Raw genomic sequence first — 17,240 nt, 5'->3', positions numbered from 1 at the left:
AAAAAGGAAGTTAAAGTGGTACTAGCACTCTCTGCATGGAAATAGTAACTCCTCTGTAAGTTAATCTTTCCATCTTCTTGTCAGACATTAATATCATGAAAATATGTCTGAATCATTCTCATGCCTTCCACCCTTCAATAATATTTTCACAGTAGGCATTACACAGTAACAATAAAGCTGCATAATCCTTTTGTATGGCTATTGTTCTCTTGAGATGTAGTAGGGCACCCAACAGCATTACATTCCTCCTGTGCTGTAATTAGTGTCTCCACCCATGCTTATAAGAATTTTATTATCACTGTATTATAGAAGCAGCTCCACTTGTAGTCAGAGGCTGCTCTGCTTCTCCATTAAGAGCTGGTTTTATTTAAAAGCATCAACTAATCCTTAAAAGCACGAGGCTTTTAGCCAGAGACGCTATTCCTAAAATAATTGTTTTATATGGGATGTTGTTTATTAAAGTTGGCAGTCTTTCCCCCCTCTCTTCTGGTTTTGACCATCCTTCCTAACCTTCTCTCATATTTGCCATACACATGCCTTTGCACAGCACACAAGGGTCTCTGCAGGTGGAACGTCCTTTTATTTATTTATTATCGTTTATGTCTTTCACCAACCCTAGATATCTAAAGTTAGGTAAAAGTAGCCATATATCTTATCATGTTTAGTATTGCATTGTAAGCGGTGGTGCCATCTACTAGAGTGATAGTTAATGCTTCAATGTAGGCTTTATGAATTCCACCTCTCCACCATGATTCTGGACTACAGACCTTGGTCATATTAATTGTGGATGGAGAAGAGAACAAGCAGAAGCTCTTAAAAAAAACCTACAGCTACACTGAGCTTCCTTTCATGTAAGGAAACCTGAGAAAACATTCAATGATGGAAGGCTTCTTTTCCTCTAAGGGCCAGAGTTAGGAAGAAATGGAGACATGCTCATAATATTCTTCTCTGTGGAAAGCAGAAATCCTACAAAGAAAAGAGGACCACAGTTTATCATGATGTGGAAAATCATGATGTGGAAAACCACACATGGTCCTTTCAGTGGCAACCAAGAAGCAGAGTCTCACTTGCACTGTGCTTCCTGTTGCATTTCTAGCATGCAAATCTAGGAAGAGTCACCTTCCTACTTTGCAGGACCTGTCTCACTCTTGAAAGCAGGAGCTGAGATTGCCCTAGGGTTTAGCCTGAAGTTGCAGGCTTTTGCCTTCTTCTTAGGGCCTCCAGGGGAATAAGTACCGTACATTTCCATGTTGGGTGAGAGTATCAAGTAGATAAGCTTCCCCTTGCCACTGTCCTGCCCCTGTTTGACTTTTGCTCTGTTCAGGAACCCCTTTTCCATAACGCTCCATCAGGAGGTACCCAGGCACAGTCAAGATCTTCCCTAGCCAGTTTCCGGCTTCTGCTCCCCTTCCTACAACATCACTCACCTAAACACCTGTTCCACCAGGTCCCCTGCTCTGCCAGGCACTACTCTAGTTCCCAGACTTTGCCACCCTCTATTTTCAGGATCTGAGTCTCTGGGGATGAGTTGCATTAACGATAATTATGAGGAAGTATGGTCAGGTGAATAAGACTTCAGTAAAAGAATGGGAAGGTGTTGATCTTGAAAGTCACTTTAAATTTACAGTGCACACAGATCTTACATCTTCTGTTGTCACAGTTCAGTAAACCAGCATGCACACCACTCACAGGATATACCAAGCTGTGTTTTTACTGTGCTACCTATTTATTTATTTTATCCATGAATAGCATGAAATAAAAAACTACATATATGTTGACACAGCAGTATTTTAAAAGTTCATGACTTACCAAGTTCCTTAAATGATCAGGGAAGCTTCCCTATAGAAGTTGCTGCTACCTACATTCTGTGAATGACTGGCAAGAGAGGGGGGGGAGAGAGAGAGCAGCTTTAGGGTCTTTTGGAGCAGTGATCAAGGAGGATAGTATCACCCAGCTGGTATGGTGATTCTGAGAAGTGAAACAGCCCTGGTAAAGAAATGAAACTGTACCCGAAACACACACTAATGAGAAAGTTACCAAATGAAAAATGTGTTTTTTAAATTTAAAGCATGCACTTTAATCATGAAAAAGTCGTATCCTGGGTCTGTAGACTGAGTGCACATTCCACACTGGTCACAGAATAACTGCAAAGCAGACAAAACAAAACTGTCATCAATTTTTAGCATAGATAATTGCATACTTCTTCAGATTATTACCTAACAATGGTTTAAATAGGCCACATTAAATGAGGTAAGGGCTATTGTGTTAACCACAATATGAAAGAAACATGTAAACTCTTTAATATTGTAGATATGATACATTCTCAGGCACATGGAAGGTTTTCTTCTTTCCAACAAAAATACTCACATAAGCAAGAATTAGTCTTGCCATTGCTTCTTCCAATTTTTTATTTTTTTTAACATTCAAAATTAAATTTTGGGGACTATTTTGTAGTGATACTCTAATTGCTTCAACTACGTAGAGCAGAAGTGGAGAACCTGTGGCTATCCATATGTTGCTAGACTACAACTCCTATCATCCCTTGGCCATTGGCCAAGTTGGCTAGGGCTTGATGGGAGTTAGAGCCAGGGAATACTTGAAGGGTCATAGGTTTCGCATCTCTAGTCTAGACATTTCATTCTTGAAGCAACAGTCTACCTAAATTATCAAGTCTTGCTTTAAAAAAAAATCATTTTCCAATACAGAGGATTAATATAGATAAGACAGATGTCTTAAGAAGCTATAAAACTGAGCATGCAAAACAGGAATTACACAATCAGCAAAGACATTTACTTCATAGCTGGAGAACTGGTGGGTGTATGGCTAGAGAAATGTGGAGGAACAGACTGCAAATATGTAATGCTGCAGGGAACAAAAAGTACATGGAAGGGTGGGAGCCTGCAGCAAAGTTGCAGACTAACTAATGATGATTGCAGAGACTGAGTCAGATGAGACACAGATCATTCATAATTTTACCAGACAATGGAGCCTTCATAAAGGCCTGACTGAAGAGGGCAAGGGGTTGGCCCTGTGTGCATTAAGACTGAGTGTTTTGGTGTTGGTAAAAACCAGCAGCATACTATTTGAACACTGGATTCAAAGTTTGAAAAGTGTATCTTGTATTGCAATGGGGTCGGAGAAAAGGAGGATAATGAATATGAAGGGAAGTGGTTTGCCTGTTTTTCTTCTCTCTCCCTCTGCTGGTCTATAAATTCTGCAACCTTGTGGGTGTTCCTCGCTACAGGATGCAATGTTATATCGTAGTACACTTCCCCATTCTTTATCCAAGTAGCTGTTCTTTCGTATCATTAATAGGTTGGCAGTCACAGTGAAGGCTGGATCACCAGGATAAAGGAATTTTCTCTCTCTCCTGTTCTGCTTCCAGATATCTCTTATCTTTCCTTAATGTAATGGGAAAACTTGGGCCAGAATGAGATATTACCGAGGATATTCAAAACACTAACCCTGATTTTCTAACTCCTCTCTCTTGTTCCTGGCTGGCAACACCTGTTAATACAAAAACATGGTGTGACATCATCACCATAAACTGAGTTTCCTTTTGCCCACCAGCACAAACCAATGAAAGGGAGGCAGGGAGCAGAAGCCCCTACTCCATGTCATTCATTATACTTGGCATCAGAGAAGAGAGTGGAGGAGGGAGATGCAAAGTTGCTGCTTGTTCATTACATAAAGAGAGAAAATGCATTTCCCCCATCCCTCCCACCCCCAAAAAGAAGACCATGGAGGACATTTGTATGTGCTAATTTTTATCTTTATCTATGAAATATGAATATTGAAATAATTACTAGGCGACCTCTGTGCCTGCTTAGCCTGCTGTCCAGGTGCTGTTGATGAGCAGTTCTTGCTCCCTTCTTATGGTTCTTTAATCAATGGCACCATCACTGATATTTTTATTCTCCCAGGTATTTGGGTCTTGGTTCATCTTGTGGTTGAATGAAAGCGTCTAGTGTTTGATTTTTGTTTGTGGATGGTTTAGTGAGTTTTTGCGTGGTGTAGTGGCTGGCATATTGGACTAGGACCTGGGTCCATGGAGGTCAGGGTACCATTCCCCACTCAGCTGTGGGGAGTTCACTGGACCAGTCACAGCTTCTCCATGTAGCCTGCTTTGCAGGGTTGTTGTGAGGATAACACGGGGAGGTGGAAAACAATGTACACCCCCTTTAGCTCATGGGAGAAAAGGTAGAATATAAATGGAATAATAAATAATTTTTAATGCATTGCTTCCAAAAATTATTATTTTTAATGTATCATACTTCTTTTTTCATTACTGCAATTAGTTGCTTTGAGACTTTTGTGGGGCTCAACACACAAATTAAGTAAATAATTTTTAAAACAAAAGAAAAAGATTTGGACGGGATCCCTTCCAACTCTACAATTGCATGATTCTATGTTTTTATGTAGCTCAAGGAGTTGTCACACCTGCATTCCAGATTGCCAGTGCTCAGGCTGCAGACTTCAGGAGGAGGGTGAATGGATTAGACTCTGTTCAGTGGTAGCCAAGGGAGTTTGCAAAGAGACGTTCCTCCTTGCTCCAGAAATTAACCTGGAGGCCTGGAGGTCTTCACTCATCTTAGACTCAGGTTAAACTGAGTAAGTAATGGCAACATCCAGCCAATAAGGAGACGCATTCCAGCATAATTCCACATTGCAGATGAAACAGGTTCCAGCATAGGGAGTTTACACGCTCAAACTGCCACCAACAATGTCACGATGAGTTTGCATCATAGTCTAGACACAGGACAGTGTAGGCTAGCATCTGATGTCGTCAAGTGAGAGAATGTCTTTCCTGCACCAGCCGGAGATGATGTTGCAACATTTAAATTGGTAGAAGTATAACAGTGGCAATGTGCATTGCTAGAAGCAGGGAAGGTTTGATAAATAATATAATCACGCAGCGTATCTGAATTTCAATAAATAAAAAGAATGTGGCATGTTTGGGGGTTTTTGTGGGGGGTTTTAATAGCCAGTGTATGTGGTAGATCAGAATCATCCCTCCTTAAATTCACAATAGGAGGAAAGCTTCGATTGGTGCCATTGGGAGATTTTGAAAATTGCAGCCCCAGAGAGGCCATTCTGATCATGACTGTAATGGGTGCAAAAAGTTAAAACGGCTTCCTTGATTTAAAAATCAAGCATATCAGGACAAACATCACATCTAATCTGGCACTCAGTAGGGGAACAGACATCTGGCTACATTTTGTAACAGAATTGTTACAAATGCCTCACTCCAGGAAGCTATTCTGCTTGTTTACATTAATGTTCATTCACCTCACAGCTCTGTGTGAGGTCTAATGCTCTCCTGCCCCTTTTGTGTTTCGCACAGTATTTTGTGCAAGGGTGCCAGTTTGGCATAATCTGTGTTTTAAAGCACTTGATTCCTGGGAATTGTAGTTGGTTAAGGGTCTTTGGAATTGTAGCTCTGTAGGGGTAAAGTATATGTCACAGAATTTTTCAAGGGAATCCATGTGGTTAAATGGATGTGTAGGCAGCTGAATAAACCTTGTTGAGAAAATGGCTAAGCCTGCTACAAGAGAGAGAGAGAGAGAGAGAGAGAGAGAGAGAGAGAGAGCATTTGTATACCACTTATATGTTTTGGTAATAAGCAGTCTATAAAGATATGAAATAAACAAATGTACACACTGTAATTCACAGGTGGGTAGCCTGTTGGCCCAGGGGCCACACTCTGCCTCCCCTGATCCCTCCTGAAGCTGCTTCACTCTTCCAGCCCCTCAAACTTCCTTCTGTTCTGTTTGTTCCTTCCATATTTCTCACGGCTTTTAAAAGTGTTCATTTTCCCACTCTCGGGAAAGGTGGCATTTTATTTAATTAAATTTTTTAAAAAATAAATAAATGTAAATGCCCCACTTCTATGATTTGAGGAAAATAACTCTCCCTCCCTTCACAAGGTGTTCAATAACAAAATGGTAGGCTCCTGCTCCAATAAATTGCTTTCACTTGCTTACTTTCGGTAGCTATTCTGGATATATATATGATTGTGTGTGTAATCTCATCAAACCGTATGGGGTTGCTAGGTGCACAAGACCTGCATAGGGACTAGGAATTCTAAGTCTGAGGTAGCCATGTTGAAGACCAAAGCAGGGTGGTCTTTATCCAGAATTAGTTAATCCAGAATATTTCAGCTATTGCTGGCATTTGCCCCCTTGACAAATTTGCCCTGAGGGAATGCAGACCTCATCAGCCCCGCCCCACACCCAGCTGCAATTTGTCACAGTGAATTGTTTTTCCGTAAGCACAAAGGTGACTACTGCTTGCTACCATTTGTAAAAGGGAAACGACACTGCAGACCTCTGTCGCATTATTGCCACAAGGAGAAATGAGCTAAATCTCATAAAGCACTTTTGTTCACAGTGCAGTGTGCACTTATCATTTTGATGGAAATTCTGGGCATGCTGCTGTGGCCTGGGCTGTGGTCTTTGGCTTTACAAATGTTACATAAATGGTAACTTATGCGGTGAGACAATAAGAATAGACTTGCCAGACTTGCCAGGTACAGGATTAAATATACTAACATAGAACCTTATTCAGTTTGCCCCAGGCATCAAGCCAAAGGAAGTTTTTAGTAAATTGGTCTTAAATTAGGTCTTTATCTCTGAAAAATCGAAATGAACAAAGAGCAAACTATTTCCACCATTTCAACAGCAGTGATGGAGATACTTTCCTTCCCTCACCACCCCCTTCCTCAACTGTTGGAGCAGAGGTTGATCTTAGTCACTTTGCAGCCTTCCATTGACTCCAGAGACTCCCATCTGAATTTTAGGCTTGAAGGACTTACTACTATTACTACACCCGCTTCATAGGGTAGACCAGTTGAAATGATTGAGACTTAAATTAGGCATGACAGACCTCCATTGAGTTCAGTGGATCTACTGTTCGTATGACTACATCTGGATTCAGTGCATACCGTGCTAGGACTCCATTCATACACAATGTGTGAATAGCTGTCATCAAATCAGCTAACAATGTAGCAGTATATAAGCAGTGAATTAAAGAAACTTCAAAACAAGTCCATCAAATAGAATTATCAGTAAGCAACAAGTGACACATATAGGTGTGTGCCTTTGTGGTCTTGTGGTTTATTTAGTTTGTGGTTAATAGGTAGTCTTCTGTAAACATGAAATAGGGTCTTCCATGGTTTGCTCTGCCATATTGTAACCACAAATCGTAACCACAGATCAGTTTTCTGTCGATGGAATCCCATTGCTATCCTGGTTTTGATCCCGTAGCACCCAAAATCCTAGAAAATTGTCTGCATGGAACAGGGTGGAAGACAGTATGAGGAAGTGCAAGCTGGCAAACATTGCCTCCCCTGCTTTCTTCTTAATGGAGGTATTTGCTGGATCAAAAGGCCTTCTTACCAGAAGCACAAGGGCAACAATTGGATCCCAACCTGTATTATTTTAAATAACACTTTTTATCTAGATATTTTTTTTAATGGAACATTTTCTTTCAACATTGCAATTCATAGGAACCTGACTTGCTGGAGAAAACTACAAAAAAGCGCAAAACAGATTTGTTGTAAGAAACTGAGGCACCTGCTGTTCAGTAGCATTTTATTTTATTTTTGAACTTGCCCAAACTTTTTAATGAAACACATTATTTACAGTATTTTATTTATTTATTTATTTTTAAAAAATCAATCGGTCCTACCCCCACCTGCTGATTTGAATGTTCTTTCAAGCTTTCGTGTCAGTTAAGTTAAACAGAATATGTTCACCGATACTTCAAATAGTTTTCAATGTTTTTGTAGCTCAAGGGTGACTAATATGAATCAGGTTGTAAAAGTAAATGTCCTTTTCTGTTTCAGGGAAGAGCTTCACTTTGACTATCACTGTCTTCACAAATCCTCCACAAGTAGCCACATACCACAGAGCCATCAAGATCACAGTGGACGGGCCTCGAGAACCAAGAAGTAAGTATTCAGATAACATAAAGTCCTAACCTAAAGACACAGAAATAGAATGAACACACACATACACACACACACACACACACACACACACACACACACACACACACCACTCTATTTAATAAACTTTGAATCTGATCTTGCAATAAAATTTGCTAAGGCTATAATCCTGTGTATCTGGGTTGGGGCCTTGGGCCAGCAGCAGCCCTTCAAGCCTTTATCTCAGGCTCTTGGGACTTCCCACACTAAATCCCCTCCCCAGCCTGAGCTCCTCTCCCCAGGCTGTTCCTTTCACTGGCCTTGCTTCACACTCCCCTTGAGTGTTTCTGCCTGGCTAGAATATGCCTTCTAACACTGAAAATGCCTTTTGTTTCCTGGAGGTGCAGCCAACTGTACAAAAGCAAAATTTTCGTTTGTTGCCCCGCCCATTTTGCCTCTGGCCCTGCCATCCCTCACTGGCATGTGACCTCCAGAAGATTCCCCAAAGGAAATGTGGCCCTCAGGCTGCAAAAAGTTCCCTGCCCCTGATAGACACAGTTAATTGGGAGATGGAACTCAATGGGGTCTTATTTCCAAGTGAACATGTGTAAAAACTGCACTGTTACATCTGACTGGCCACATTTTAGATCTCTAGCTATATGGTTTGAGGAAATCAGTTAGCTAGGAAGTTACACTGTTTTAAACCAGACTTTCACTGCGGGGGAGGGGGGCTCCCCTAGGGATCTGTTTTGCATGGCTATTGATTTGGCAAGAGACAGTTGAAATGCCTTGTTGAAGAGAATGAACAGGGATAGTAGATGCAGAAATTGACAAAGGATGTGGGATTTCAAACACACCATGCATATTCTCCAGCATTTCTTGCTCACTTTGGAATTTAGGAATTTTAATTTTAGAAACAAAATAGCCCTGTTCAGACCCCCCCACCCCTTCCCCTCAAAGCTGGCAGAGGTAAAGGGGGGGCGGGCAGAAAAACGGCAACCAGTTGCTCTTGTGTGCAGCTTATTGTATCTCTTGCCGGTTTGCAGCTTAAGAAAACAGTAATTCTTGAAGGCAACACTTCAAGCAGGCAGATGGAATTTATTCCGCTGAGGCGCAGATCTTCAGTCAAGTGATTGCCATTTTTTTTTTCATTTTTAACAATTAAGAATGAGCAAACAGTATATGGTAAATTCAAAATACTCACATGAGCACAGTGTGTGCAGGAGGGGAAATCCCCCACCCCAAAGCCACCTCATTGCTGAACTTATGCAATACGTTCCCTTCTCATTGCCCAAGGCAATAATTAACTTTACTGTAGAACGCTCATATTTGTATTGAAATATCCTCTTGTATGCTGAGGTTTGTGGTTTCTTCTTATTCCCCACCCCGCCACACGCGCACACACATTTGGCAGAGGCAGTGTGGCTCTTGCAGAAGTCAAAACGGGAAGAGCATAGAAACAAGCGCCCATGGGAGGGAGAGCATTGCAAGTTAGGATTGAGTTCCAAATCAATTCTGTACACTTAAAAAAACAACCCTTTGTGTGAAATCGTGGCAATCACTAATACTGGTAGAGCAGTGGCACCGACTTTAAGAGACCTATGAAGACTTGGTATATAATGCTCCTCATTGGTTTCGTTTTTACTAGTTCATCTTGCTAGCTTCAGTCTGATGAAAATTTCCTCTTTCTTTTCATGCAGTTTCCATCTAAGTGTTTGTCTGCATTTGGACTACACAACTGTATATGGGATCTAGAGGATGTTTTTAAAATCAAGTCTCATAGTGCAACATTGTATTTTCCAAGCAAAATGCCATGATATTCAGCTGCCTTAAACATGCAGTACCCTGCCCCAACCCTGCTAGATACATATGTGTGTGTTTGTAAATAGTGTCATGGGTTCATGCTTACAACGTCACTTATTATTTTTACATTTCTTTAGAGCATTTGTACATTGCTCCTCAGCAAAAAAAACCCGCCCAGCGCTGCTTGCATACAGTCAATTAAAACCAGACAGTCCCTGTCCATAGGATTACAATCTTAAAACACACACACACACACAGGAAAAGAGGCAGGGAATGAAGGGGGGGGAAGAGAGAGAATAAAACTTAGGTAAAACAGCTGGCACAGTTCAGGAGGCACCTGATCGAGCTGGTCTTTTGGCAAAGCAGATGGAATGATTATGAATGGCTTATGAATACTTAGCTACATATCTCTCCCCCAATCAGTAATATTACCCCACCCTTTAAAAACAATTTCCTCCCTTCTTTCCAGTCATGGAGCATATAAGCATGCCCTTGTGGAGACAACTCCCACCTGCCCTCATCAAACTCAGTTTGCAGCAACAGTATAATTACTGGGCAAGTGATGGGTGACCCATCAGCTGCACAGGTTGTGCTACAGGCACATCCTGTGCATCACTGGGTACCTGTTGTGAGCTCCTTGATGAAAGGAAGAGGGTTAGGAATAGCAGCATCCCTTCACTTTTCCAGAGCTGCTCTGCTCCAGTCTGACCAGCATGCTTGTACCACCTCTTGGAGTTTCCTCAGCAACAGCTATCCTGCTTGCAGAAGGCTATCCATAGCATTGGATCTTACGTTCAGCTCGTGATGAATTGGGCCTAGCAGTGCTTATACAGCATTGACAAAACAAACACCTGCTTTTCTTCTTGTTGCCTGGAAATGCACACTTCCTGGTGGCTTTCATGTGCACCCCCCCTTCTTCTGTGATAAACCCTTTAGTACTACCACTTGAAGACATTTCCTAAAAAAATACAGGAATGTCATAGGAGTGAAATTAATAATGGGTCTAAAAATGAGGGTCTCCAAATGAGCAGGAGGGGCTCAAAGAGTGGCTCTACATTTTCAAAGTACCTTGTAATTATTGGATTGGATCCAGACAATGTTATTCACACTTCAGTTCCACTAAAATCGTGACAACTTGTTCTATTGATTTTAATTGGAATGAAGCATGATTAACTTAGTATGGATCCATCTTGTTAATACTACTACTGCTGCTGCTGCTACAACTGTGTGTGTGTGTGTGTGCGTGTGTGTGTGTGTGAGAGAGAGAGAGAGAGAGAGAGAGAGAGAGAGAGAGAGAGAGAATAGGCATGTTTCTACCTATATATTCTAGGAGCTCTTATGCATTCTGTACCAGGTACAGATTTATTAGGAGAGATGGTCCAAGAAACACAGTAAAATTATATCCCTTCTGGGCCCATCGTGCTAGCAGATTAGCTCAGCTGTCTTTTTGGCAAACCAAGCTTTGCGCTACCAAGAATGTCAACCTATAAGATTTCATATTTTTAAAAGCAGCATGGGGCTTCTTACAAAGCATGGGGCCGGCAATGAACACACTTTGTACTGTGACTCCCAAGTGGGAACCCTGCACAATGGATTTTCACACAATGATATGACATCTTGTCATGTGATGGACTGGTGGGTTGCACCCACCCAACTGTCAAAATTGGTCTGCAGAATGGAGGATCAATAAAGACCTGGCTCCTAGAACCAAAAAAGTTACCCACCAAGCCTTATACTGTATAAAAGATATTACCAATAAATGAAGTAAATATATAGTCTTATGAAATAAATATTACTCCCCCCCCAAAACACACACACACACCCAGCTGCGTAGTTTTTAGAAAGCACTTGAGCTTTAAAATATTTGGGGAAGAAAGACTGAAGGGACACTGAGATTACTAATATTTTGAAATCACTAGTAGTTATCCATTAGCAGCCTATTTTCTTTCCTCAGTGAAACACATCTAAATATAGAACTACACAAAACAAGGATGGTAATGATTGAGATCTTACTTTATGGTTTCTAAAATGAACATTCAATTTATGATATCTTTATTTTCCATTGTAGAGGCATCTGAAACTTGCATTCATTACATAAATTCTGGTGGAGCATTTGCCAAAATGACTTAAAAGGTTATTTTCCATGGTGGTGAGCTTATGAATCACAAACCAAAGCTGCTTTTCTATGAGCCAGTTCTTTGAAGAAAATCATTACCTAGATCAAGAAATGTAGTAGACGTACAAGGATTCTTAAATTAGCTACTTTCCCCAAGGCTATTTCAGTTATTGTATTTTTTCAATGAACAAAAAATGTATTTTCCCTCTTTTGAGTGTGTCTTTAAATGCTTCTCTGCCATTTGAGGATAAGTCTATCAATAGCTGCTAGTGCTAGCCCAGTATCAGAGGCAGATTATCTCAGAATATGATTTGCTGAGGATCATGAGTGGGAGAGAACTTCTGATCTCATGTACTGCTTGTGAGGCTTCCATAGATTTCTGTTCCACTGTGGGAACAGAATGCTGAACTAGAATAAGCCTTTGGTTTGCTCCAGGAGGGCTCTCATGTTCTTATTGTTTTAAACCAGGCTTCCTCAAAATTGGCCCTCCAGATGTTTTTGGCCTACAACTCCCATGATTCCTAGCTAGCAGGACCAGTGGTCGGGGGTGATGGGAATTGTAGTCTCAAAACATCTGGAGGGCCGAGTTTGAGGAAGCCTATTTTAAACACTACAATTCTAAACCTATGACGCATTAATTTTTTCCTTATAGAAATCAAGCCATGAGCAAATTTATACTCAGAGATGTGTCCTACTGAGGGTGCCCAAGAGAGGTTGGGGGGGGGGGAAAGAACTATGCACCCGCCATCTGCAGGTTGTGGTGGTGGTGTGTGCATTGAATTCATTATCAGTCCTGTAGGCTGTGTGTGTGTTAGTACAAAGTGACACTATGTGAAAACCGCACCAACAGTGATCTGAACTGACAGCACTGCTCATTGGGCAAGGAGAAGAGGGGGTCCTCTCTCAACCACTGCATAGATAGATAGATAGATAGATAGATAGATAGATAGATAGATAGATGTACCTTCCTATCAAAAGGGCAGGACTCAGTGCACAGAGGCTTGCTGCTTTTTATTTTACTGATATCTGAACTCCTTGAATAATGTCACATCCAATGTGTACTCGGCATTAAGAAGATTCATAAGCCCTTTCCTGAAATTGCTCCTCCCATTTTGAGTAGGTAGCTGTAGCACCACAGAATGGAAAGAGTGTTTCTCTGTCCTCAGTGCTTCCCTCACTGGCAGCCAGTGAGTAAACAGCCTGGCTCAAATACAGGAACTGCAGACAAAGAAACTTTGTGGTAGCAAATGGGTAAGGGTTTTAGCAGGTGGGGGTGGGGAAGAGAAGGTGTAAGATTACACAACTTGGATTGCTGCCAGAGGGGACCTACTTTCACCACCTTATTGTTAGTTTTTGCCTCTCAATTTGCATTTCTCTTTCTTTTGCCTTCATAGTGGAACATGGGAATGGAGGTGGTCAGGCCACTTGGGGCTTTATAGGGCAGCTACAGCAGCACTCTGAAATAAGCTTGGAAGGGGTAGATCTGCACCACACATTTAAAGTACATGACTTCCCCCAAAGAATACTAGGAACTGTAATTTGTTAAGGACGGTAGGGATTGTAGCACTGTGAGGTGGGATGCCCTGAGCCCCTGACCTGCCTGGCGGCAAGTCAGTATGTCAAGTCCAAAGCTCAACAGTCAGGAAATGGGGTCCAGGTTCAATCCACATCAGCAAAGTCCAGAAAATGCAGTCCAGGGTCAATCCAAGTCAGCCAAGTCTGAAGCCCAGTACTCAGGAAACCCAGTCCAAAGTCAACCCCAAAGCACAGTCCCATGGTTGTCCAGGAGCATTTAAGCCAAGGTCCATCAACCTGAGCAGTTGAGCTGACACAGCCCCTCAGCTCTGCTTCCCTTTTATATGATGTATGCTGATTATAGCATCTGGGCTTGACGAGGTATGCAGCCCTCACCTGTTCTGAGTCTACTCCAGCTGAGGAATCACACCCCTCCTCCCAGAGCTAGCAAGCTCCACCTGGCCAGTTAGGGAGCTGTGTGTCCTTGCCTGCCTCAGCCTCCTAGAGCACCCCTTCCACTGCTCCGTATGACTCAGAGCCTGACGTATTTATGGGGACAGGGGCCCTTCTGGCTCTGGTGATGGCTTCTGCTGCTCTGGTTCCTGTACACTGACCTCCATCCCCTCACTATCCTCCATCACCCTTCCTTCTCCACCCCCAGTTTGCCCCAGTGTGTCAAAGTCCCAAATACACCCCTCACCGGGATCTTCTTCCTCTCTCCTGTAATCCTGCCAGTTCACGACAGGGAGAAACTATGGTTTCCAGAATTCTTTTTTTCGGGGGGGGGGGGGGTGGAGTCATGTCCTTTGAATGTGCATTGCGTGTTCTTCAGGTGTATGACATGGATCTTCCAAAAGACTAATCTCATAGGCCTCTAAGACAAACGGGTCAGAAATTGTAAGATGTTTATGTATTGACAAAATGAAAATTAGTAATGACAGCTAAATATAAAAGTTATGGCTTTTGAACCTACTACTACTACTACTACTACACATACATGTATGTGGCATTCTGGGCTGGTCTTTGTTACCTGCTGGCTGTATCTTTTCGATCGAGCCGCTGACAGTTTTGGTTGACCACACCACTTCACTGTTGAAAGTTAATACTATTTGACTCATTCTGTGCTGTTCGCATCAAGCCAAAGAAAACAAGGGGAAGAATAATCCGCCTGTGTGCAGTTTGGAAACTTCTCAGACACTCTGCATGCAAAGCACTATATAGTAGCTTGCTATATCTCTTTGCAAGCTGCAGAGGAAAAGGAGGAAGCAAACAGCATAGCATGCATAAGACTATGCAGCGCCATGGACGACATTAAGAGGGTGCAGGGAACTGCAAGAATACTTGTATGTAACAAACTGTTAGTACAATGGAGAGACTGTTAAGGAAGTTAAAGGGGAAAAAATACTAAGCCATTCCAGTTTCTACATGCAGAGATGTTTATTTCAGAGGCAGGGGGAGTTACTCATTTTATCACAAGTGGGCTATTTTGGTTCACATTGTAAGAGTAAACATTCAAGCAAGGGAAAATCCACTTTTCCTTCCACCACCCCATTTGTTAAGCAAAGTTTTGATGACTCAGGGCATGAGCGATGGCATAGAGGGCCTTTTCATTGGTAGAGTGAGTCGCTTTAGTTACTAGTGGCTGTTTTTAACTCTCGAAAGACAGTTTGGAAGTGAAATGGGTTCATTATATTTCTGGGAACACCCAATTACCAATTTACTATAGTGATTGACTTCAGTGGCCATGATCCAGAGATTCTGTTGTGCGTGTAAAGACAGACTTCCATAGGTGGGGCAGCTGTTTGCCAGCAGTTTGTGAAGAAAATCAAGCAGTATACACAGAAGCCATTCTGCATGCAGAATGCTGCTAACTGTACACATAGATTGAGAAGGGCTGTAAAAATTTTAAAACTTTCTTAAAGTTAAGTTAAATTCTTGCGTGGAATTCTTGCTCATGAGTGTTGTCAATATTCTATTTCTACTATTGCTGTTTAACATTTACTTTGTGTCCACTAGGGCTGGACAAATCAGATTTTTAATTTCACATGTTCATAAATCAATTTCGTCCTGTTTCTGCATTAATCTACAGGGTTCCCGCCCCCCGCCCCCAAAATGTACCAAGATATACATTATTTTTGTATGTAGAATCTTAACATTATCTTTGAACGCTTTTAAATTTAAAATAAACATTTTGTATGCATTTTGGTACATTTTTAAAGCTGAACTCTAAAATCTGTCTCAAAATTCAGAGAAGTGCAAAAACTGTAAGATACCTGTGTTCTGTTCCACATATTAGTCTGAGAAGTGTAAATCAGGTCAGCTTGCTTAAAAATGGGGTTCAAGCAAAATCTCCAATTATCTCTAATGTCAATGCAGCACTAGCCACAATATGGCAAAATGAATACAGTTTCTGCCCAGAATACAGCTCCTATTTGTCTCAGTAGATAGAGGTGGAAAGAGAGATCCAGAAATGCCAAACATATAGTGGGGGCTAGTTAGGTAAACCCCGCCCTGCATAATCGATCACATGATGCTGTGCACACACACTATTTGAATGGCAATGCCTCTCAAATATTTTTTTTGGGGGGGCAAAGAGACTTCAGCCCCTAGGGGTTGGCTCCTATGAGGCACGCTTTTTCTAATGTTCTGGTAAAAGGAATACATATATTACAAAAAGAACCCCTCAAGTGATGCTAGCAAGCATGCTTCACACCAAAGGCGACTGAAAAGGCACTCCAGAATTACCAGCCAATCAGCTGAGGGGAGAAATTCTCAATGCTTTTTGCCAGATTAATTTTTTTCCATGGCAGTAATGGCCCCCTTTGCAAACTCTGAAACACAAGTTTAATGTATTAGGAGCAAGGAAAGCAGCACCCTTCCCTTGAGACATCTGGCTCTCCTCATTTAAGTGTTTTCTTAACAGACTGCTTCTTCCACACTTACTTTGCTTTTGCATGTCCTCAAACAAACTTGTTTTTGGTGAGTGCTGGAAGATAGAACATGTAAATAAAGGAAGGTTTTTCCTAAACCCTTCACATTCTGGCTGGCATTAGTCTTCGCTTTAAAAGTTCTTTTAAAAAGAATTCCTATGTGCCTGTTTTACATTGATTTTACCGTATTAGCCCAAATATAAGTCGTACCCGCAAATAAGCCTCATCTTTAAAATTCAAGAGGGGGGGGAGAGAGAGCAATACAATACCCTAATATAAGCCTCTCCCTTAAAATTGTGTCTTATTCTGGTGCTGGTGGTCCTAGGAGCTACATGCTGCCATGGCACCCACCATCTTTCCTCACCAGAAGTCCCGTAAAAGCCAATTTTTGTAAGGTCACGCATTTAAGCCACACTTTAACTTTTCACGGTAGGAATTTGTGGGGAAAGTGTGGCTTATATTTAGGTCAATATGGTACTTCAGTGGGCAGGCTTATCTCCAAACAAGAACTTATGAAGTAAGCCACTTTTTCTAAACAAGGAAGTTACACATTTCTGTGTCTTATCCACAACTTGGGTGTACACCTCCAGGACCCTTCACACATAACAATCAGTGCCGGATTTATGTATAAGCTAAACAAGCTATAGCCTAAGACCCCACTCTCTTGGGTCCCCCCAAAAAATGTAAAGGGAAAAAAACAACTGGATGTACATTTCCAAAAAAAATAAGATAAAAAACAAATAAAATAAAACCTACATGCAGTTAGAGCTTAATAATTATTTCACTATTAATATACTTCTTCTTAGAGTGGCTGGGGAAACTCAGCCAGATGGGCGGGATACAAACAATAAATTATTATTATTATTATTATTATTATTATTATTATTATTATTAAATTATTATTGTTGTTGTATTTCACTATTAATATACTTCTTAATTGTTTTTCAGT

The 17,240-nt window shown here is 41.4% G+C and overlaps 1 protein-coding gene across 2 annotated transcripts in view; it reads left to right on the top strand.

Moving 5' to 3' along the window:
* Nucleotides 1–17,240, top strand: part of RUNX1 (RUNX family transcription factor 1) — a 173,880-nt gene that overhangs the window by 113,293 nt on the left and 43,347 nt on the right. For both annotated transcript variants that reach the window (XM_033146987.1, XM_033146986.1), the window contains exon 4: nucleotides 7,847–7,951. In XM_033146987.1, the coding sequence (XP_033002878.1) occupies nucleotides 7,847–7,951 (105 nt within the window). The remainder of the gene's footprint in view (nucleotides 1–7,846; nucleotides 7,952–17,240) is intronic.

Source organism: Lacerta agilis, chromosome 4 (assembly GCF_009819535.1).
Source record: "Lacerta agilis isolate rLacAgi1 chromosome 4, rLacAgi1.pri, whole genome shotgun sequence".
Lineage (NCBI taxonomy): Eukaryota > Metazoa > Chordata > Lepidosauria > Squamata > Lacertidae > Lacerta > Lacerta agilis.
The sequence above is the reverse complement of the archived record's forward strand: the minus strand, read 5'-3'. Positions and strand labels throughout refer to the sequence as shown.